We start from the raw sequence: 22,523 nt of genomic DNA on the forward strand, positions 1-22,523 counted from the left end.
TACCTGCTCATGAATTTGTGAAGTGATTCAGGCATCGTTTCAACAGTCGACGAGCATTTCAGGTGACGCACAACTGTCATTGGTCTGTTTACTTCTCCAGAGGTCCACAAAATTGTTGTGAATACTGGGAACATCACAAGTCCCTCACAGCTTGCAGAAATACTGTTTTTAGCAGACGAGGAACCACAATCACTGACCTCTGCTCCTATTCTAACCTTTACAAGTGGATTACAGTGCCGGCAGTAATCATCAGCTAATCATAAGGTTTTTTTTGGTTGTTTTTTTTTAATAGCAACAGCACGTGAGCATTACAGCCAAGCCTGCTAATTCACTGTGAGTAAATGGCATGCGATGAGAGACTCTGCTGAAAGTGTTGCAAAAAGTAAATGTTGCATCGGAGAGAAGTATCACTTTGATGTATTTTTTAATCAGTGCTGTAATAAAAGCGCAGTGGGTGAATGATTGAGTCAGAGGAGGGTGGAGGGACCGGAGTGCTTGCTGCTCTCCCTCCCAAACAAATTAACACAATTTTGCATAATGTGCAAATGCAGAGATGTAATTTTGCGCACACACCCAGGTACGCACACACGCCTCCTCGTTCACTAGCACAGATCTGACCTATGAGTCATTCTGGCTGTTCTTCCAGAGGCCCCACCCTCCCTCCCTTCCCCCCTCCCTAACCCACTGGATGTCACAGATGGATGCAGCAGACAGCCGCAGTCTTAATGCTGCTTCCTGTCTCTCTCTGGGCACTTAGCAACCGCTGAGGCAGCAACCCTGAGGGCAACTTTAACCAGCAATTAAAGGAGCAATTCGTCTTCGCTCATCATCACGTTCAAGGGGCAGGACTGGATAAACCAAAACAAAAGCTTTGCAATTTTACCCACAACCACTGAATGTGAACGTGGACTTCAATCCATCACATATCCAGCCTGCACGAAGGACCGATGTGTGAAATCAGCTGTGTTTGGTTGGAATTAGAATCACTCATTGGTTTAGGTGACTTAGGTTTTAATAGGAAGTTGAAACTGATCTCTCTGTTTCCTGAACTGATCTTCTGTGGTTTGGTTATTGCTGACTGTGAGCATGCCTCTGGGCCAAACACTGGATCTGTACAAAAGATTTGAAATGCAAAAATTAAAAAATTAAACATAGAAACTGGAAGTGAAAATGCAATACACACTATTACAGGCCTTTTCTTTTGGTGTATACATTTACTCATTTAAAAATGTACACAATATTTAGCATAATGTCATGGACTGAAAAATGTATGTAGCCTGCTGGTTAATTGCAGTTCGGGCATTTATAGCTGTCTGTCTTGCAGGGACTTGCTGTTCATCTTCGTCTGCCATCAGTACATATCAGAGGGGATAAAATGCATGCAGTCCCAATGTCCATCCTCCCCGACTTATGGAGTTTGAGGTCCGCCCTTTAGAGGGTCTGTGCAAACGCTAATACAGGCCGAGTTATCAGACTGTATTCACAGCGAAGAAGACTGAAGCTATGAGTGATAGTCGACGCAGGCAGGCTACCATTTCAGCTCTCGTGAACTCTAACGCTCGAGCACTACAGCTGTGCACACGTGTGATGTCAAGTACTGTAAATCCGTGAGGGTTTTGGGTGGACATTGGGATTGGGCCATGGTCCTGGCCTCGAACCATAGTGGGACAGTTACCTGTTTTTATGTCTCAGTGAAAAAAAACAAAAAACTAAATTTTATTAGTCTATGAACATACCGTATGCTTTTTAATTATGTTACAGTATACTTGCATGATGAATAATAAAATAAATGATCACAGTTTGGCTACAACATGACATGACACAAAATATTTGGTGCCCTTGTTGCTGTCAATGTCTGTTCAACATGAATCTACTGTACAAAATAAAAACATAAAGCAAGCTACTCATACAGTATATGTAGTGGAGTTAAAAAAAAACAACAACAATATTTACCTCTGAAATGTAACGGAGTGGAAGTGTAGAGTCGCCTCAAGTAAAGTACAAGTACCTCAAAATTATACAGTACTTCAGTAACGTATTTAGTTACTTTGGTTTTACCGTAATATCTCTACAGCTTCTAATGAGCTGGAAAAACGTGGACAGTTATCAAGTGTTTTATGTATCAGCTGGATGCAGCCGTTACTCCTGTACAACAGACACTCAGTGCCCAAAAGGAAGCGTCACACTGTGTGTGAATGTAACATGTTACGACAGGTTATTGGTCCTTGGCAGGTCCAGAAGGTGGACTGTCACACTGGAAACTTCAGAGTGTGTCAGTGAGGATGGAAGCTGCTGCAGACTGATCCCTTCAAATGATTACGGAAATTCGAAGTTGAATTTATTGCCATTTTTGCTTTGTTATATTTGACAGAAAAGAGAAAGCGAGTGGACAATGACATGCAGAAAATGTCCAGTCATGGAGATGTTAAGCTGCTCCACCATGGGGACACCCTGTAAACATTTAGAGTGGGAATAACTGTGGCATTCAGGGACCAGAACCTAACAAATGTTAACACAACTTGCATAGTCATGTATTTTCATCACATAATCAAATAAACAGCTTTTCGATATATTATGCAGTCTGTGGCACTGCATGGAGTGTTTTTAGGACTGTCAGACATCTGTCTGAGGCTACGGTGCTTTTTTTTAGTTATTGTCGCTTATGTTGTTGAATTAGTATTTGTGAATACACCATATTGTGACAGTGGACAAGAGATGTATTACAAAGTGGCTGAAAATGTCCACCTTAGCAAATATTGTATTCAATCTCTCTATAAGAACTGTTTGCATAATATTTATATTTGGTAAATTGTCCGTGTTATCAATAAAACTTGTATGATTTAAAATATTACTCATTAACAATGAATATTTTGTGAATTGTGGGTGTTTGAACCTCCTGCACATCCTCATCCGTCAACAGCTTGCTGGAGCCCAGCGGGGTGAAAGCTCAGCTCTCAGGTGGTGATGTTGACTTTCACTGAGAGCTCTGCCTCCTGAAGCTGTGATCCATCTGATAAGAAGTGAGGTGGAAATATTAACTAAAGGTGGTTGAATCTTGTATGTGGGACAACACACCTGCCAGCCGGAGGGCTAACCAACGGTTACTGGAAGTGGCAATTTGCTTTCATGAGGTGAGTGTTGTTATTGTGACTGAAACTTTAAAAAAAAAAAATTCTTCTGAAGTGAGGACAATGAGGGAGTGGAGGGATTTTAAAGGAAACCAACAGGTATCCATGAGTTGCATATAAAAATGGACTTAGATTCCAGGGCTGAAATCTGAATCATTTTGTGCAAGTGCCACAAGGGCCACTAGGGGCCGGCTCCGATAGAAAAGCATAAAGCATAAACGCATAAAGCATAAATTCCTCAAATAAAAAGCCAAGTCAGTAAATTTTTTCCACAAGTCATTCTGTAATCTCGCTCCTTCTGATCCGTTCTCTGGTGGTCTTTCAGAAAATAATTCCATCATTGATTAGATATTAGGCCTCAAAGACAGATGTGCTTGGGGGCATAACGGTTTTGATTGACCTGCCTGGGACGCAGTTGGTTTGCAGTAATAAATCTCCGTAGGACGCTGCTGATTTCCATTTATCAGTTTTCTTTTACTTAATTGCCAAAATTTGGCGCATACATAAGAAAACATTAGCATATTCAATAAAAAAACAAACGGTAACCAACAACGACGTCACCCGTTGGTTTGTGAACGGCCGTTATGAAGCCTCGAGTTCGGATTTTGGGCGGCGCCATCTTCCTAGTTCAGAGTGGTTTGGAAGAAGAAGAAAGAGTGACTTTAACTAGCAAAATGGAGATAACTCATGGAGAAATTTTATTCACTTTGTATTTTATGAGACTATTTCAGTGGGAGTCTATGGAGCCAGAGTCCTTTTGGAGCCAACCTCTAGTGGCACTCGGTTTTGTAGTTTAAGGACGTCCACATTGGCCTCATTCTTCCGACTCAGAGGCTACGTCCACTTTTATATACGGTCAATGGTAAGAACACATGCATGTTCTTTATTTCTTTTGCAGGTGGGAGATCTTATTCTTATAGAGATGAGAGATTCCTGCTCGCTGCTCTCACACTGACAACATTTTTGAATCAGTACATCAAATTCATGTTTATTCCCGACAGATCTTCCTCAGAGTATGAATTTTTTGTTCAAATGACAACACATGAATCAACTGAAACTTTCCACGAGCACAGCAGGATTACAGTTCCCGTGCATTAGTTTCTGGCTACAAGGGAATCTGTATAACAGGCGGTAAAAGGCCAGAGAGTAGGACACTGATTGCATCTCTTCAGACCTGAGTAAAGAAAAAAGCTGATAATAAATGATTCAAGAGATATGTGCAGTGGGAGCTCCAGGATCAGGAGGAGAATCAATAACAGGAAGCAACAGATACCAGATCTGAAGACAAATTTTTTTAAAGGGGAATAAAAAAGGAAGGTTGTAGATGCTGCAAATTAAGAAGTGCAACAAAGCTGAAATGGATAAATTAATCCCCAAAATTCAGCGGACAATAATAATAGTAATAAATAAAATAACAAAATAAAATAACACAAATAGTGATTGAGATTTGTTGCTTCTGCGGTCTCAGACAGTTTGGAGTTTGGTGCAGAGAGATCTGCTTTACGTTATGTTGGCTGCTATCTGCAGCTCTGTGGTAACATCCTCACCATTCCTCCCCCGACATCCACTCCCACACGTTCAGAGGTTTCCCTCCATTGATGCTGCACATTCAGATTTGTCCCTGTGCTCACAAGCAGATGGATCAATGTTAGCGCGAAAGCTCATCATGAAGATCACGTTCTTTTTTTTTTTTACATTTTCTGTTTGTGATCAACAGCCAACTAAACATGGCAACTTTTGTTGACGGGAAGATTTGGAAAAAAAACCTGTACATTTGCTACAAATAATATAGATCCTGGTGTCCTGCCAGGTGAGATTCACTCTTCTGAAATGTGGTGCAATGTTAAAACAGAATTGCAAAATGTTTTTTCTTTTAGAAAAGTGTTGTTTTTAAAAAAAAATCCAGAGCTAAAAAAAGTACAAAAAACAGGAATGCCAAAATTGGAAAACAAATTAGACCAGAATAGACAATCTGGAGGAAGAAATTGGTTCTCATCTCATATTCAGTTTATTAGAGCGAGCACACATGAACATGATCGGCTGTGAATGTCATGGGCCTAACATGGGGACCACATGATAACCTCACTGACATGAAATAACTGTTATGTTTGTATTAGCTGCTTTATGAATGGAGTTTTCTGTCTGACACAGAACAGCTGTTGTCAACATCATAGAACCGTGATGCTCCAATGTAACGTGGAGTCAACAGGTCCAAGCATACATGGATTACTTTGTAAAGTGAATATTTCTACACCCCAACACACTCCTGGATAATGTGACATGTTTATGTTATGGACCCCAGGTTTTAAGCCAGTATGTTATTGTGGCGTGGTGGGCCAGTCGAAAGACTGCAATACCTATGAGCCCTACACACCGATGCAATGGAGAAGAAGCCAGAATCAGAACAGCAGGGGAATCAAAACACACTGTTGTTGCACCACAGCGAAAATAGCAAGCATTTTTTTCATTTTGTAATGTTTCCTTCCTGTATGAAATCCGCACGCGGTGCATTTAGGTGTGAATGGAAATCTGAATGTGCAGGTACGAGGCTGTGATTGGTGGGGCAACGGCTGGCTTTGGTTCCTAGACAATGACAACCCACACTTTGTCACGCACATGGGGGGTTCCTCTCCCGGTCCCCCTGCTGTCCTGCCACCCGTAGACTGTCTATGAATCAAGGTGCAATGGTTCACACCATCAATGTACCTTCTACTTACTTCCATCCTTATATGTTTCTGGTTCAGCAATGTTAAAGTGGAGCGCAGATGGTGTCTCACAGGTATCCACTTCTGCTCAGGAGCAGAGGGGGATTTCCCTGCAAGCGTACCATCAAGTCTGGGAGCTCAAACTGAGGCTTCGGTTTTATCCCTGCAGATACACACAAAACGGTCAACCATAAAAGGTCAACCTCTCCTCTCCATCTCCTTCTCTTCCTTATAAATGTTACATTAGCAATGCAAGATGGTTTATTCAGAAAACTTCCACATTCTTTAGCCCCCTGCTCCTTTACAAGTGTCCCCGCTGCTTTCTGATGTGTCGCAGCAGCAGGAGGCTGTTTCTCAGAGATGCTGGTGGGGTAGCTGAGGCGGGAGGGGCAGGTTTATTTTTGTCTTTCAAGGAGGAGGTAAACAACAAATATTCCCTTACGTGCCGACCACACAGAATCTGCTCTGTGACTTTAACATGGAGGAATGAGGCAGAGGCCTTATTCAAAAGCAGCAACATCAAAGTCCAGGACCATGAAAAGGCAATATGACACTGCAATGTATTTCATAACCAAAGTGTGGACAGGATTTTTTTTCTATATAGTCCTCAACAAAAGTCAGTGAACCTAACAGTGTAACTCGGCAGCAATAATTTGAGAATAGATGCTAATACTTTAAGATGCAGCGGACTAGAAACTCTCTTCCTTATAATCTCCTCAGAAACTTTCTTTATCTGTTTTTTTTTTTTGTAATCTTCCCCCCATTTCTTGGTCTTATCAGCTGCCTTGGGCAAGAAAAGCAGAGAGAAAAAGAGCCGTGGAGTACATCAGAGAAGAAAGATCATGCGCAATTGTGCCATTACTGTGGTAAAGCCATGTTGCTGTATGATGTGCTGTGACAAGGCTGATCAAGAGTGGCCGAAAATAGACACAAGTGAGTAGGTGGTGAATACTGGAAAAAACATTGTCTTATAGGAACCATGAGACACTTTGTCCTTTCTAGAAGTTTTAGTTACAGTATGATGGTACAACATCCCCAACAAGCCAAACTACCCAGAATGAGAGGTGAGATAAAATACATAAATAGACAAACTATATTTTCATGAATAAAATGTGCAAAATATAAACAGATCAATAATTAATGTCTCTTCTCATTGTCTGTAAATTTGTCAGCATTGACTCAAACACTGCTATCAAACACTGCCAGTTACCTCCGGGTACCTCGAGCAACACCAATGTCAAAGTCACGCTGATCAACCAAGTAAAGACTGCTGCTGTAAATAAAGCACGCAGACAGCGGTGGGAATCTTTGTCGTTCTCCCCGTTTCATTTTGCTCTGATTATTCGTCATGCAAAGAGAATTATTACAGTTTTTCACAGCTGTTGACACACTACAAATGTAACATGAAACACGATTACTGAAACCTGATAATAATGTACAAAATCACTACTTTGAGTCTGCAAAACTGCAAGCACAATGTCTGCTTCACATTCGGCTTTCCTCTGGAAAGCATTGAATGCCTAGCTTTAATTACCAGTCAGAAACACCCACTCCTCAGCTGTAAACACTAGTAGCTTAATTATTCACTCAGAAATTGCAGCTTTCACTCTATAAAAAGGCCACAGAAGAGCTCTCCTGCTTTGGAGGGAAAACGGAGGTCAATAATGACGAAAGAGCTGGAAGTCACGGAGTGAGAGGAAGAGGAGGAAGAGGAGGAGAGACAGTCATCTCAGATGAGATCAGGGCCGTGTTGGATGAGTATGAGTATTCAGAAGATAAAATAAATATATCAAAAGGGTCAGTTGCAACCAGAAGAACGTCATCTGCATATAACACCACTTTATGGGCAGAGCCACTGTATGACCCCACAGGGAAGCTGTCATCACCAGGCAGAGCAGCAGAGGGCTGAGCGGTGAACCCTGATGTGTCCCTCTTCCTAATTCAAAGTGTGAAGACACCACTTCTCATTTCTGGATGTACATGTGATTGATGCAACCGTGTAGCGGCTCAGGTTGGGCTGAACTCTCTTCTCAGCCTCCCTCATCTCATCTGAGGCGACTGTCTGCCCTCCTCTTCCTCCTCTTCCTCTCACTCCTTGACTTCCAGCTCTTGCGTCATTATTGACCTCCATTTTTCCTCCAAAACAGGAGAGCTCATCTGTAGCCTTTCTATAGTACTAAAGCTGCGATTTCTGAGTGAACAATTAAGCATCTAGTGTCTACAGCTGGGAGGAGTGGGTGTTTCTGACTGGTAATTAAAACCCGGCAGTTTAATTGGCATTTTTTTTTAAAGGCACACGGGGAGATTTTCATTTTGAATGTTGTGCCTGTCGTGGAGAACTGCGACCAGAGCTTTCCAAAAAGTTTGATTTGGAATGGACAACTGAGGATTTTACTGGCGTTTTGGAGCTTTAAACAGCTCTATTATCTGCGTGTTATACCTGTAAACATGTGTTCAAACCCCTCCTGTATCATTTGCTTCCTGTTGTAATTCTTTATACGTGCCGGCGGTCCTGCCAATTTCATTTAAAATTTCATAAACAGACCAAGCGGTTAGATTGTTTCCGCTGTATTCTCCTCACAAAGCATCAGTAGACGAGTGACTCATGCTCCTGCAGTGGGTCTTTTCTTTTCATCTGAACAACAAAGACAACACCAAAATGATGTGGGACACAATAACATAAACTGTGTTTTTGGGGCTAAGCTCTTCAAAATTAGTACTCTGTGGTCTTTTAATGGCTAACAAAAACAACATTTCATGAATTTCAGGCTCTCTGTTCTTTGTTTGATCCCTTTCTCTCACTCTCTCAGTAGCACACACACTCGGTCTCCTGCAGTCATGTGTAAACCTCCCAGACAGATGTGAGAGCCGTAAACATGCCGTTTTCAGAAGCGGGTGACTTCATTGTTTTCATCGTTTCAGAGAAATGTGAGAAATGCGGTGGGGGACATTTTGTAAATCTGCCCTGGCGTGCTATAAATGCCTCGGAGAGACTCTGACAGTCTGGTGCCACATCTCGCGTTTCACAAAAAGCAAAAAAAAAAAAATTGATGCATCACACCCATTCCCAGACGCACACACACACAGACACAGACACACACACACACATACACACACACACACACATAATCGACCAGAAGAGAGGCTGACGTCAAACCTCCATTCACAACCCCTCCCTCGACCTCCCTCTCTCACTCCATCTCTACATTGTTCCTGCCAAGCGTCTGACAAGCCGAGTTAAGGAGCAGAATTATTGGCTGTCAGGCCCTGCGGTGAGGAATGGGGAGCAGCCGGTCAGTCGCCAGGGAACAAACACACGGAGAGAAAAGGTGAGAAGCTCTCGACCAGGAGAGGTGAGCGCTGGTGTGTAAAGATCACTTAGTTAAAGGTACTCGTGCTTTGATGGGTCTGAGACCCCAAAACATGAGGATTTACTCATTTCAAAATGACACACACCACCGTTAGTATTTTAAAAACATGTCCTCTGAGTCATTTGCTTAGTATGAGCAATGGGATCCTGCGTGAGCACATTTTTTTGCAAGAATTTAAAAGGGTTTTGGTTACTTTATAGAAGAGTAACTGAGTATCTGTTGTGCTGTTTGAAGTGGGCGGGCTCAGCTGATGAAAGCTGCTGTCACTGTACTTCTGTGCACCAATTAGGATTCAACAACTTCTGAACTGTCCATTAAATCTTATTAATCACACCCAGTCATGACGAGGCAGAATGGATTATTCTGTTTGGGATTTTGTTTTATTTTTCCACAAATTTAGTTGCTGATGGCATCATTAGGGGTTATTCATCACACTTGAGAAAGCCTTGCAGGATTTAAGGCGTCTAAAGGCTACAGAGAGATAAAGAGCACATTTTTGACCTGACTTGCAGAGGTACAGTCATATCCACGTGCTTAGTAAATCGGTTCTGCCCCAAAATCCAGACAATCATGGCTCCAGTCGCTGATGGCGTGATGAGCATCTGATTAAAGGGCTGTTCGGTTCGTGCACCTTTTACTGCATGATGTACCCATAATCCCAGAACTGCACACCGTCATCAGGGATTTCACCAGTCCATCATTAAAAATGTTCAAATATGAAGAATAAACAACTTTTATCACAACAATCCCCACTCGTGGTGCACTTACTCATGCCTTCCAGAGCTTTTAACTATATCCAAAGGTCTTCATCAGCACATAACAATTGCCAGATAAATATGTTTAAATACAAGTTTGTAACTTTTAGGATTTCACATCTGTGTTGGTTCAAAAATGAACCATTAAATGTCCACACTCTGGCTTTCAACCACATTACATGGTCTTCATCAGTAGATGTATACATGTTTTCATTTCTTACTTTTTTTTTTTACATATTTATTCCACGATTGAAAAAACACACAATAAGAAAAACCTGAAGAAAGCTATTTGTTTGAGCGGATATTTCCAAGATCAAGAAAGAACTTAACAAACTCAACAGAAGCTTTAGAGGGTTTAGTTTCATGAGCTCGGAGATGGTGCTGAATCATTTCCATCCTCTCAATCGAGGTCACAAAATGAATGTACCGTCTACATTTTCATCAGTGTGCAGTGTTTAAAGAATAGATTTTTTTTTTCAACCCTGAGAGCGGACTGGGAGCCAAACAAAGAGCCAAACAGTGCAGCACTTCCTGTGCTGGGAAAAGTTTTAAATCCACTATCAAAAAACAAAAAAAACAAAGTGACCCCAAACAGTCACACCACAGAGCTGTACGAGAAGGGGGGAAATTTGCTAATTGCCTGTGAAGAAAGTTGTCATTTGACCCGAGAAAGCCCTTCGTCTGTTGTAGCGGACAGGCGGGAGTGGAAACAGGGTTGGATCTGAGCTGTAATTGGTTTCTGTTTACCAGTAATCCTGCCTCGGACACAACCACAAGCAATTAGCCAGACAGCTCACGCTTTATCAGTACAAAACTGACGCAGTGTTTGTATGCGTGTGTGTGTGTGTGTGTGTGTGTGTGTGTGTGTGTGTGTGTGTGAGTCACGAGGGAGAGTGTAATTAGGCTGAAGAAGACATGAGATTAAAATCAGCTCCTTTGTCCTGGTTTCTTTTGCTCTGTTGGCCCTGTAACATCGGCTAGGACAAGATTAGACTTTATTCTAATGAAGGATGCTTTCACTGTGGTCCTTCAACAAAAACAAGAAAAAAAAAAAGGAGATCAAAGCAAAAATATTTAATGTGACTCATGTCATGAATGTGGTAGGACTGAGCCTTTATAGTTCCTTAATGAGTAAATGTGTGACTCCTCAGTCTTTTTTTTCCTCACTGTGGCCATTAAAGCACTTCTTTTGTCTTTTGGTTGTTTTAAAAGCTCCAAACCAGAAATAGTGACAGAAATTTCACCAAAAACATGGACCTCTTTATTCACATTTTGTTTAGGCTACTTTGTATTTCACCAGTCAGGGGGCTTGTGAGTCATTGAGGGAAGAATTGAAAACCTCTTTTTTTTTCTGCACACACACACACAGAACTATTTATAAACTGCAACTGTGACAAAGCTGAAAACAGGAAAAGCTCCACTGAATATCAGACAAGCAGGTCAGTGGAGGATAGCTGGAGCTCATCAAATGCAGCAACAAAGGGGATTTATGAATGAAACTGCAAGCAAGGCACACACACACACACACACACACACACACACACGCACACACACACACACACACACACACACACACACACACTGATCCATACCAGACAAGATTTGACATGCAGCCAAAAATAGAGACATGAACAGTGTGCCCGCTGACGGCAATAGTGCTCTCTCTCTCTCTCTCTCTCTCTCTCTCTCTCTCTCTCTCACACACACACACACACACACACACACACACACACACACACACACACACACCTCCGCAGTTCCTCTGTCACCCCGCCCGTCTTGAGCTTTGGCGGAGTCCGTATGTGAGTCATCGGTGGACTTTAACTGTCTCTGTCCCTCTGTGCTGCAGCAGAGACACAACAGCAGTCAATGACAACAGCCACTCAGCAGTCTGTCACATCGGTAAACGAGCACAATATACCGTCACTGGAGAAAAACAGAACGAATCAAAAAGACATAGTGCATTAAGACTTTACCACAACAAGTGAACATCATTGAAGGTACTTTTAGAGCAGAACAAACCCTCATGAGGAGAATTAAGTGAGTGCAAGCAGCCTGCCTTCAGTTACCACCACGTCTGAAGACTTTAAAGGTGTCCGCAACATGTTGTCGTGTTAAACAGGCTTTTAAACCCGACATGTTAAAGACTATTTCAACCAGTCACTGCAGCTTAAACAGGACTTTGTTTATTTCATTATCAGTTGGACAAAAGCCGTAATGCAGCCACTGCTGGGTCGCAGCTGGTTTCAGTTCATAGTCAAAGAGAGAAGCAGCTTTTCTCCGGCTGACTCAAATTAATTGCTGGCGTGCGCGTTGTGTAAATGTGCGTGTGCGTGTCTGTGCGTGCGTGTGTGTGTGTGTGTGTGTGTTTGTGTGTGTGCGTGCGTGTGTGTGTTGCGTAGCTTCCTCGCTCTCTGACGCACGAGTCAGGTGGTTTCTCTAATAGCACGAGTCGCTGTCCGCGGTGCTGAAATCAGACTCGCAGCGAGGCAGAGAGATGCTCAGTTCACTCACGAGCCTCGGTACAAACTAATCCCAAAGGTAAGACTTCGCTGTTATTCATAGCCCGAAGCACCCCGCGCTCCTCCAAACACCTTTCCTCTTCCTCGTTCTTACGAGCGGACGTGTTTTGTTGTTGTTGTTGTTGTTGTTTGTTTTCAGTTACTTAAGGTGGCTTTTGTTTCCGTCGCTGTTCGCCAACCTGATGCGCAGCCGGAGACGTGGAGACGGAGAGGTCGCTGCCCGCAGCGCGTCTTTGTTCTCGTTCCGCTTCATTTCAAACGGTTTGCGCTCCGCAGCTTTACATGAACACTTCAGTGTTTCTCATAAAAGGAAATGACTCACTGGGCTCTGAAGTCCGGCGAGTTCAATTCACGTCGGAAAAACGAAGGAAAAATAGCAGCAAATGCTTTTTGTCTCGTCGCTTCTGGTCTGTTCATTGTTCTTATTCGTCTCCTATTTGGGGGAAAAAAAGTTCCTCTCTCAAACCTTCATTTTCGTATTTGGCTTTTTCATTAAAAAAAAAACAAATAAACAAACAAAAACAAAAAAACCATGTCGATGCTTCTATTTCATCAGAGCCTGTAAACGGACTTTATCAGGAGGACCTCTGGTGTCAACACGACGTGATTCAGCAGGACGTACGACTCGGGGGGAAAAAATGAAATAAATGGTGTTTGGAGATTTTTTTTTAGAGATTTTCAGGTTAAAGGAGATTATTTCTCTGAAACACCAGCCTTACCGGGTTACCTTGACGACGGGGCCGTGACTCACGGACAGCGGCAATTTGACGACTAATGAGATTTGCACGGGAGCTGAATACCGCTGCTGTTCCTGCTGCTGGCAAACAGGCGGCATGACTCCAGTCTGATCCTTAAACACCAGCAACAGGCTGAGGGGACAGACACCGGGGGGGTGGACAGGATTTTACAGGCACGGCTGTCCATTGTTATTATTATTATTATTATTATTCAACAAAGATAATAAGTCATGGAGACATGCAACTGAAAAAAAGTGTCAAAATAAAATTAAAACAAGAAATCAAGCTGTGTGAAAAGAGTTCATGTCAATAAAAAAAAAAAAATACTTCCAAAGGATTATCTCCTGAATGTGGTCAGATCATTAGATGTGTTGTTTGACCTGGTGCGGAAGAGCAGATCCACAGCCTCAAATTCAACACAAGTGTCTCGGTGATTTGTGCCGTTATAACCAGACCAGACATTTAAAGTGACGGTGAGAACGGAGGACATTTAAGAAATGCCACAGCGGTAACCACCGAGAACCTGTTAGCTTAACGTGCGAAGGTCAGCGCTGACACGTGCCTCTTTGTCTTTCGTCCGCAGGCGTCACCATGCCGTCGCTCCCCGAGACCTCCACGACGGGCAGAGCGTTCCTCGTCTGTTCCGCCAACCTCTTGGTCCTCCTCTGCCTCGGTTCCTCCGGCGTTCACGGGGCTTCGCTCAGAGAGCACAGACTCCGGGGAGGTGAATCTGACTCCCAGAGAGGAAATGTCCACCAGGCACCGAATGCGGACATGCTGAAAGCCTTGGAGTACATCGAGAGTCTCCACCAAAGAACCGGCGTGGACTCCCGGCAGCACGGCCCCCTCGCTGCAGAGTCCGACACCGGCCACGCGGACGACGTAGCGAAGCTGCGTGCCATGCTGAGGCTGGTTTCTAACCCAACGCAGGGCAAAGACGAGGAGGAGGAGGAGGAGGAGGAGGAGGAAGAGGAGGAAGGGCGGGAGGATAAGAGTGAAGAGCTGCTCCAGGCCGTGCTCAGCACTCTCCGGCAGACGGAAAAGACCTCCAAGCCAGCTCGGCTTCGCTCCGCCGCAGAGGCGGCGGGCGCGAAGGACGGCGCGGTGCAGCAGAAGCAGCGCGGCATCACGCCTCACAAGAAGCTGCCCCTGATGTTTGAGGACGAGGAGGAAGGCGAGGGGGATGAGGAAGAGGAGCGGGAAGGGCCGGAGCGCGACAGCCCCTTCAAACGCACCAACGAGAACGTGGAGGAGAAGTACACGCCTCAGAACCTGGCCACGCTGCAGTCCGTGTTTCAAGAACTCGACAAGCTGACCGGCTCAAAGACCTTGCATAAGCGCCAGGACGAGGAGGATGACATGGAGGAGGAGGAGGAGGAGGATGAGGATGAAGATGATGACATGTTCAACGTGAGGAATGCCGCGTACGACGACGTCGGCGGGGATCTTGCAGACTGGGGTCCGCTAGAAGAACAGGAAGAGGAGGAGGAAGAGGAGAGGGGCAACAAGCACGAGGTCGACCGAGGGCTCGATTACATCGACGACAACGATGAAGAAGCTGATGAGGACCGTGATGAGGAAGATGATGAAAGCTACCCGGTCAAAAGGTCAAATGATCCGGATGATGTGGCCAACCTGGTGGACTTCTACCTCCTGAAAGTGCTGGAGAAAACAGAAGAGGAAGAGCAGAAAAGAGAGATAGAAGAGGAAGAGGAGCAAAAGAGGGCTGAGAGGAGAGTGGCCCAGACTCAGTACGGAGAGAGCATCGATCCAAGAGTCATCTACCAGCTCATTCAGATCTCCCAAAAGTACCAGATCCCACCGGAGGACCTGGTGGACATGCTCAAAACCGGAGACAAGACAAACCAAGAGAAGTCGCGAAAGAGCAACGAATTAGCCCGAGCAGAAAACAAGCCGTCTCGGGTCTCCTCGACGAAGACGCGCAAGATTCCCGAAGCGAAACTCTACAACAGACGCCCGCTGTACGGGCAAAAGACCCCAGAAGAGCTGAGGACGGAAGAGATCCTCAAAATCCTGGGTCTGGGAGGCGCGGAGGACCCGTCTCCCGTCAGGAAGCAGAGGCAGCACAAGGGCTCGCCGCCACGACTCCGCACGCAGCCCGCCGCGCGTCAGGGGGAACCCGCCGCCGCGCACGGGCGCCGCCTTCCCTTCGGAGACGACTACGACGACACCCTGGACGAGGACGAACTGGCGGCGTACCTCGCGGCTCAGATGCTGGCACGGTATCCCAAACCCGCCTACGGCGAGGCCGGCCAAAAGCGGGACGAGGCCGGACGGAGCGCGTCGAGCCCCATCGAAAAGGCGATAGAGCGGTATTTTGATCGGATGGACGCGGATAAGAGCCCGAACGAAAAGAGACAGCGGGAGGCCGACGAGAGGGGCGGCGACGCACAACTGCAAGGCTTCGAGAACGAGGCGGTGATGAAACTGCTGAGCTACCTGAACCCAGAAACTGAAGAAAGTGACACCAAAACTGCCCCGGGAATATAAATAAGGCTGTAGATACATATACATATATAAATATATATTGTTTTGGTGGAAGGACGAGGGTGAAAATAAAGTATTTTGAAGAATAAAAATCGCAGTCAACTTTAGTTCTTCTGTAGATTTACAAAAGCTCATATTTATTAGCAGAAATATTCAGACATTCATTTAAATGTTGTTTTTTTTTTTTAAATGAGAGTTGGTTTGCTCAACAACACTTAAACAAGCAGTACATGTGTCTAACACGCACACGCACATGCACACGCACACACACACACACACACACACACACACACACACACAACACACACATGTTGAAAATCAGTGTTGGATCCCTTAGATTCACTTGTGTTTTTTGGTAATTCTTTCTTAAATGTGGTCATATGTGACATACCTGAGGTAAATAAAGCATTGACTTTATTTTTTCCTTACTGTGTAGTGTTTCTCCATTTTTATCACCATCACACAATGCATCAGTTTAAACAGAAGTATGTCTTGCCTGCTGACGCTTAAAAAAAAAGCATACCAAGTGTAAAAAAAAAAAAAAAAAAAAAAAAAAAAAAAAAGCTTCTAAAAAGTAAAAGCTCTTTTCAATCATCCAACCCTGAGATCAATAAATATGAGGCACTTACCAACGGAAACACAATTGCAATTCTTCAAAATCAAGTAGAAAAACCAGCAGGATTGTAGTTCTTTGACCTCGGCATTATGCCGACTGAGTCATTGTTAGTCACCACGTGAAAATATTGCTGAGTAATAAACCTTTCGCTTTAAGCCTTGAAGTGCGAAACCCCCTCGTCTTCTCTCGGCTCAGTAGGCAGGTCTGCTCATGTATTCTTCCATTGTCTGCGGTGACAGAAGAGGCGCTGCGTTTTATACGAGTCGTGAGAAAACGTGCGTTAGCCGAGGGTTTTTTTTGTTGTTTGTTGTTGAAGCTCACTGTACCTCTTGGAGCGTGTCCGCCTCCTCCATGATCACGCCCACGGCAAATTTGGACGTTTCTAAGATTTCTCCAGCCATCAGGAGCTCGTCCAGGATGTAGTAGGCCTTCTCGAAGTTGAAAATGATGTCGAGCTCGCACACCTGAAACACAAACGTACCACCCAGCGGCTTAGAAATGACTTCCTTAATCAAATTAGTGAGAGAACGATGATTGGCTTCTTCGCTGTCCTGCCACAGAAGCACAGACCCTGATTAAATATTAGAAAGAAATTGTAAAGTGATCAGTGAAATAAGTGCAAGAGAAATTTGGAGATATTTTTGAATAAAAGGTCTTTTTTTTATTCCCCGTGTCCTTTTTAAATTTGCAGCTTCCCAACTGCTGTTGTCAAGTTGAGTCAGTTATAATTTCTGGGGGCCAATGTCAATAAGTCCAACAAACATCCTCTCATTCTGATTGTTTTTGTAAATCAAGTGAAGCCCGGAGCCTCGAGGTGGTTTTGGAGCAAGGGCACCTCGTGGACAGCAGAGGGAGTCTCTCAGGAGAGACGTTTGTCTTCACTACTGATAATGTAAAGTAAAGTAGAGGCTGTTGTATGGACAAATAATTAATGACAATACTGTATCACACAGGGGTAATCATATAAAATATGCCTTCATGGGATCAGTTGACAAATACTGCAGGGTATAAACACCTTATAAAAGTTCTTATATCTGCCTACGACTACAATATATTACAATAATCCAAATCATGAACCTTTATTTAAAGTTTAAATGTCTTATAAGTGCTATGTGGGAGGGCTTGAAATAAAGTGTGACTTGCAGATTCATATAAGGCTGAAGAACATGTTTGCAGTGAACTGTTCAACTTCTAAATCTGACAGTTTCTTTATAGGTTTTCGTTCTGAGCCGTCATTTGTGATTTCTGTCCACGTCAGATTTTACACTTTTCTTGTGTTTCATTTGCAGTTTTAATTTGTATAATTTTTTGGGGGGTGGTTTTAAAAACCAAAAACGGTAGTTTCACATCTCCTCTTTTAGATTTCTTCCAAGAACAGGCTGTTTTGTGTCCGTCTTCAAGGTACATTGATATCATTGACCCCTCTCTTCTGATTGGCTGACTCTTTTCTAACCCAGGCCAATCACAGCCTTTCTTCGGTCTGGTAGGTTGCTAACTCCGCGGTGGGATGACCGCTCAGTGTTCCACATAATAGATTGGACAGTGGGCCGCGCTGAGGGCGGACTGGGACACGAGTGTGACTTTGTGACATCACAAAGTCCAAACAGCACAGCTGCTGAATACCGGCTGTGTGCATTTCTCCGTGGACTCAGTGTTTTGACACTGTCACAGTGTTTAATGCATATTCAAAACATAAATGGAAATCTGAAATTATACACTGTGGGACCTTCAAGATTTATATTGATCACCTTTATTCTGAGACACAGAGGATGATCCGGTGACTCAGATGACAGACCATCTATGTTAACTTTGGTCTAAATGTGAGTGGCAGAAGAATAACTTATATATTGTATTTCTGAATTTATCTATTAGTTTGAAGTTTTAAAATTATCCTCAATAAAATGACTTATTAAGAATTCAACTCCCTCACTCAGCTGTTCGAACAAGACAGATTGGACCTTTAACGTCGTTATGAGCGCAAAGAGCCTGTTGAACTCACATTATTTCAAGTGTCAATCAAGCAATCCAAGTCATGCTGAGCAGGTTTAATTAGCTTGAATAATTGAGGACACAGAATCAGAAAAACACGGATGATGATTAAAATAACTGTCTCTCAACAACCTGTGATCTCTTCTTAGCCGATGACATTCAGCTATACTTACGTTGCCAAAGTATTTATCCAACAACTCAACATATCTGTGCAGCACTTCGAGGGCGAGCAGCTCGTTATCTTGGTCGTCCAGACCCGCACAGAAATACAGGCTGGCATACCTGCGGGTGAGAAGGATAGAGGTCAAATGATAAGGCAAAGTCATCCTGCGTCAATGAGCCTGCAACTTTAAGGCCATCTGTGTGTCCTTGACCTTCATTCAGCCAAAAACGTGTGACCTTGTGCACTGGAGAGGCTCTGTGAGGAGACTGGACATTTCACAGCCATGAGAACAGTGGAGCAGGTCAGTTCGTAAATAAAGTAGTCACTGCCAGTGGTGTAAAGTACTTTTACTCAAGTACTGTACTCGAGTACAATTTAATTTTACTTTACTTGAGTATTTCCATTTGATGCAACTTTATTTTATATTTAAAAAAAAAAAAAAAAAAAAAAACTTTGCACTATTGTTCAGTTAGTTTTAATTTAATTTAATTATTCTATTTTATTGTATATACTGTGCATTTTTATATTTAATATTTTTTTTTACTGTTATTTTATTGCTTTCCTGCATCTATAAATGCTGCTGTAGCGAAAACATTTCCCCTTGGGGATTAATAAAGTAACTACCTACCTACCTACCTTGTACTTCCACACAGATTAAACGCTTCGGTAGTATCAGTAGTATGAAATGAGCTCTGCCATTACAACATTAAAATGCTGCTCACGCGTACATTTCAGTGAAGCAATATTCCACTACTTTATACATGATAAATAAAACACTGTAAACTCAGCCAGTCTGCATAATGACTACTTCTACTTTTGATACTTTGAGTATATTTTGCTGAAAGGACTTATTTTATTTACGTAAGATTTTGAATGCAGGAGTTTTTTTTTTTTAAATTTCATTGTGGTATTTCTGCTTTTACTTTTAAAAAAAAGATCAGACTTTTCTCTTCTGTTGTATTCACACACCCAGACAGTGGACTCTGCTTTCTTTTTCTTTTTTTCTTTCTTTCTCAAGTGAGTAATTAAAGTCTTTGCACCAAGCTGTCTGTTGGGCATTTGGGATCCTTTCTTTGTTTTACAGCGACAGTGTTATGTCTGTAACAAACTCAACATATTGTAGTATGAATGGAACTGTAATTGCTTACTATCTGTTTTTACTTTTAGTATGTCCTGCAGCTACCCTAAACACAAGTCTGGAGTTTGTATAAAATGGGGACACACTACTTCAACCAAATGGGCCTTGAACTTTGACCCTCTCGGTCATATCTGTAGCGTGGTCTGAACACACTAACATTTCACAGTACAACATTACGACATGAATTGGCTTTTACAGCAATGATTTTAAGAAACCATTACAAGCACTCGAAGAAGAAAAGGTCCCCATGCAAATTTCGGGAAAAAAAATTATTTTAGAGGAGAAACATGTACGAAAAATGCTGCACCGAACACAAGCGCAAATACATGTTTGTATATAATTATAGATGCACTCATCTGTTCTGTTGCTGAATGGGTTTGTTATGGATTTCCTGGCATATAAACCGTATCATTACTCAAAGAAGAATTTGAAGGTACAAAGTGTTTGTATTTTTTTTTCTTGCGGTTGTTGTAATTTGCCATCAGGCCGGCTTCCATTATATTATAAAGGCGTTCATCTTGTTTTATTCACTTCACAAACTCTGCGTTTTACTGCGAGGCCCGGAGAGAGCGCATGCATTGCACCATCCCTACAACGGTTCAGCCAGTGATCTAGGTCATTCTGTGTGTTTATCCACACCTTTACTACTTGAGACTGCCCCCCCTTCCTCCCTTTGTTGAGAATAGGCGTGTCAGCGCCCTGTGTGCATTTTGAAGCGCAAGCGAAGAAAACGCACAAGTTAACCATGAAGTATCAGCAGAGCGCAGCTGCGCCTGCGTGAGGAGCCACCTTTTGTAAACGATCTTGAGGTCCCTCCACTGGAGGAAGTTGCAGGTACGCGGCGGCCGGGACAACACCAGCATCACCATGTCCCGGATCACCTTCTTCTTCTCCCGGTCCGTTTGTGGCGTGAACCATTTCTGCAGTCGCAGCTTCCCCTGACGACTGAACAGCAACAGGAAGCGGATCTGGAGAGGGCACGAAGCGGAAGGAAAAGGGAAGGGAACCGGTGAAATCGTCGGCTGGCAAACAAGCGAGGGTGACTAACAGAGGAGGCTGAAAAATGACACACGCGTGTCCAGACGCACACGGCGATACCAGCTCCTCGAGTCAAGGCTGCCGCAAGTTTCCGTAACTGTAATTAGATTTCACAACCAGAGACGTGAATGCAGATCACCGGGGGAAACGCAACACGTCGAAATCGCCTCCGGGTGCAATAAACACCCGCTCGTGTTGTGCAACGGCAATTACGGAGAGCTCTTTGCCCCGAGGTGGAGCTGCGAGCAGCGCTGCTTCAGTCTGCAGCAAGATAAACCAGGACGTGTCGAGAAAGCCAGGCGTGAAAAGAGATCTCAATCAAATCGGTTTAAAATGACGCAGTGATTTTTTTTTTTTTTCTGGATTTCTTGATTTGCCATACGGAATTGACGGTTCAATTAAATATCAAAAGGAGATGGACCCAACATCACAGATTTGCATTCATTTGCTTGTCTGACCTCGTTGCTGCCAGTCTCTGGCTCAAGGCTCAGTCAGCTTAACAGAAGAGAAACGAGTCGGGGAAACTGAAGCATACATTGTTTTACTGTCATTTTAACATGTGGAAAAAGTTAGGAACTCTGCCAATATCAACTTCATGACTTCTGATCAAGGGAGTCCTCTCTGTAAACTGATTGGCATTTCTAAAATTAAAAAAAAGTAAAACAACCCCCTCATCTGCCAGCAGAGCTTTCACTTAAAAATAATAATAATACAAATTTTTTTTTTTTAAAGCATTTTGAAATTATAGCACATACTACATTGGATGGACTGCACATTATATTGCCTCCACGTGCATAAACACCACTAAACTACGACCAGTAATTAAAAAAAACAAGCTCGGACACTCACCATTTTTTCTCAAACAAGTCCAGAAGCCGCTGAATGGGAAATCCTGCAGGTTTACAACAAGCCTTATCTCACAGCCCAATAAGTCTCACTGTGTCTCGAGGTTTTGAGATGCAGCGACATTGTTAAACTTCCCAGAAGTCAGTGCGCTCGCACCTTCTCCAGTCAGAGCCGCGCCCTGCTGCGACCCGGCGGCTGATTGGCTGCCGAGAAGCAAACAGGTGAGTCAGTGGCTGCTGGAGGATATTTAACAGAGTCAGAGGCTCGTTTGGCTCACACTGGGATGTACCACTGAGCATGCGTGAAAATACATTTATATTTGAGTCTTGAATTTCATTTGCAATATGTCCACTTGTGTTCAAAATAAAAACATCACCCCCCCCCCCCCCCCCACAAACTGTGAAGTCAAAAGTATGAATAAAAAGTCAAAATGTTCAATTACTGGGTCAGAATTACAAGATAGAATTTAAGATTATGACGTGTCAATCATTAACATATTATATTTAATATGGTCAACATTTGTACTTATCTGTACCGTAAACTGGTGTCAATTTCATTTTCTTGTCACATTATTTTCGTGTGTATTTTTTATTTTCTTTCATGTTAAGTCAGCCTTATATTTCAATTAATAGATTTTAGTGTATTGGTACTTAATTATGAAGTTATTTTGAATTCAACATTAATTAAACACTAGTTTAAAATTGCAGTAAACTAGTCTAAACTAACTAGCTATCTGGCTAATACAAATGTTGGCTAAATGAACGAGGAAGCAGTTTCATTTACGTCTGCTTGTCTCTCACAAGTTTGTCTAATGGAATTTAAGTTTATACTTTATACCGAATATTTCACAGCAACCCCCATTACTATTATTATGTGGGAGAGATGTAAATACCAATTCATAAACCCTTAAAAAAAATAATGTAAGAACAGACGAAAATGTGTGAATTTTACAACGTAAGGAAAGTCATCTCATCACTCGATCTACGCTGCCTGCAAATGTAGTCTTA

The 22,523-nt window shown here is 43.1% G+C and overlaps 2 protein-coding genes across 3 annotated transcripts; one reads left to right on the forward strand and one right to left on the reverse strand.

The window, feature by feature from the left end:
• Positions 1-1,058: 1,058 nt before the first annotated feature.
• Positions 1,059-21,625, reverse strand: ap1s3a (adaptor related protein complex 1 subunit sigma 3a). Its single transcript, XM_069147474.1, has 5 exons — positions 21,520-21,625; positions 20,422-20,600; positions 18,505-18,613; positions 16,669-16,806; positions 1,059-1,110 (listed from the first exon to the last, which is right to left on the reverse strand). The coding sequence occupies exons 1-5, from the start codon at positions 21,520-21,522 to the stop codon at positions 1,069-1,071; spliced, it is 471 nt and encodes a 156-aa protein (XP_069003575.1). The 5' UTR covers positions 21,523-21,625; the 3' UTR covers positions 1,059-1,068.
• On the forward strand, positions 12,394-16,154 carry scg2a (secretogranin II a). Of its 2 annotated transcripts, none has more exons than XM_069147470.1 (2): positions 12,394-12,500; positions 13,802-16,154. In XM_069147470.1, the coding sequence occupies exon 2, from the start codon at positions 13,810-13,812 to the stop codon at positions 15,727-15,729; it is 1,920 nt and encodes a 639-aa protein (XP_069003571.1). In that variant the 5' UTR covers positions 12,394-12,500; positions 13,802-13,809; the 3' UTR covers positions 15,730-16,154. The 2 variants fall into 2 exon arrangements, with proteins under 2 accessions (XP_069003571.1, XP_069003570.1); XM_069147469.1 differs by lacking the exon at positions 12,394-12,500 and adding an exon at positions 12,603-12,742.
• Positions 21,626-22,523: the final 898 nt, after the last annotated feature.

This window comes from Embiotoca jacksoni, unplaced genomic scaffold, assembly GCF_022577435.1.
Source record: "Embiotoca jacksoni isolate LCO1_2020_lvr unplaced genomic scaffold, fEmbJac1.0.p SCAF_14, whole genome shotgun sequence".
Lineage (NCBI taxonomy): Eukaryota > Metazoa > Chordata > Actinopteri > Embiotocidae > Embiotoca > Embiotoca jacksoni.

Excerpts from the sequence above, each read along its gene's own strand:
- ap1s3a (XM_069147474.1), bottom strand. Across the intron at positions 16,807-18,504 it reads TGGATAAATACTTTGGCAAC|GTGTGCGAGCTCGACATCAT; the intron begins GTAAGTATAGCT and ends TTTGTGTTTCAG. Across the intron at positions 1,111-16,668 it reads AGGCGGACACGCTCCAAGAG|ATCCAGTGTTTGGCCCAGAG; the intron begins GTACAGTGAGCT and ends TCTTTTGTACAG.
- scg2a (XM_069147469.1), top strand. The coding sequence starts at position 12,664 with ATGCGCAGCCGGAGACGTGGAGACGGAGAGGTCGCTGCCCGCAGCGCG. Across the intron at positions 12,743-13,801 it reads GTTCCGCTTCATTTCAAACG|GCGTCACCATGCCGTCGCTC; the intron begins GTTTGCGCTCCG and ends TTTCGTCCGCAG.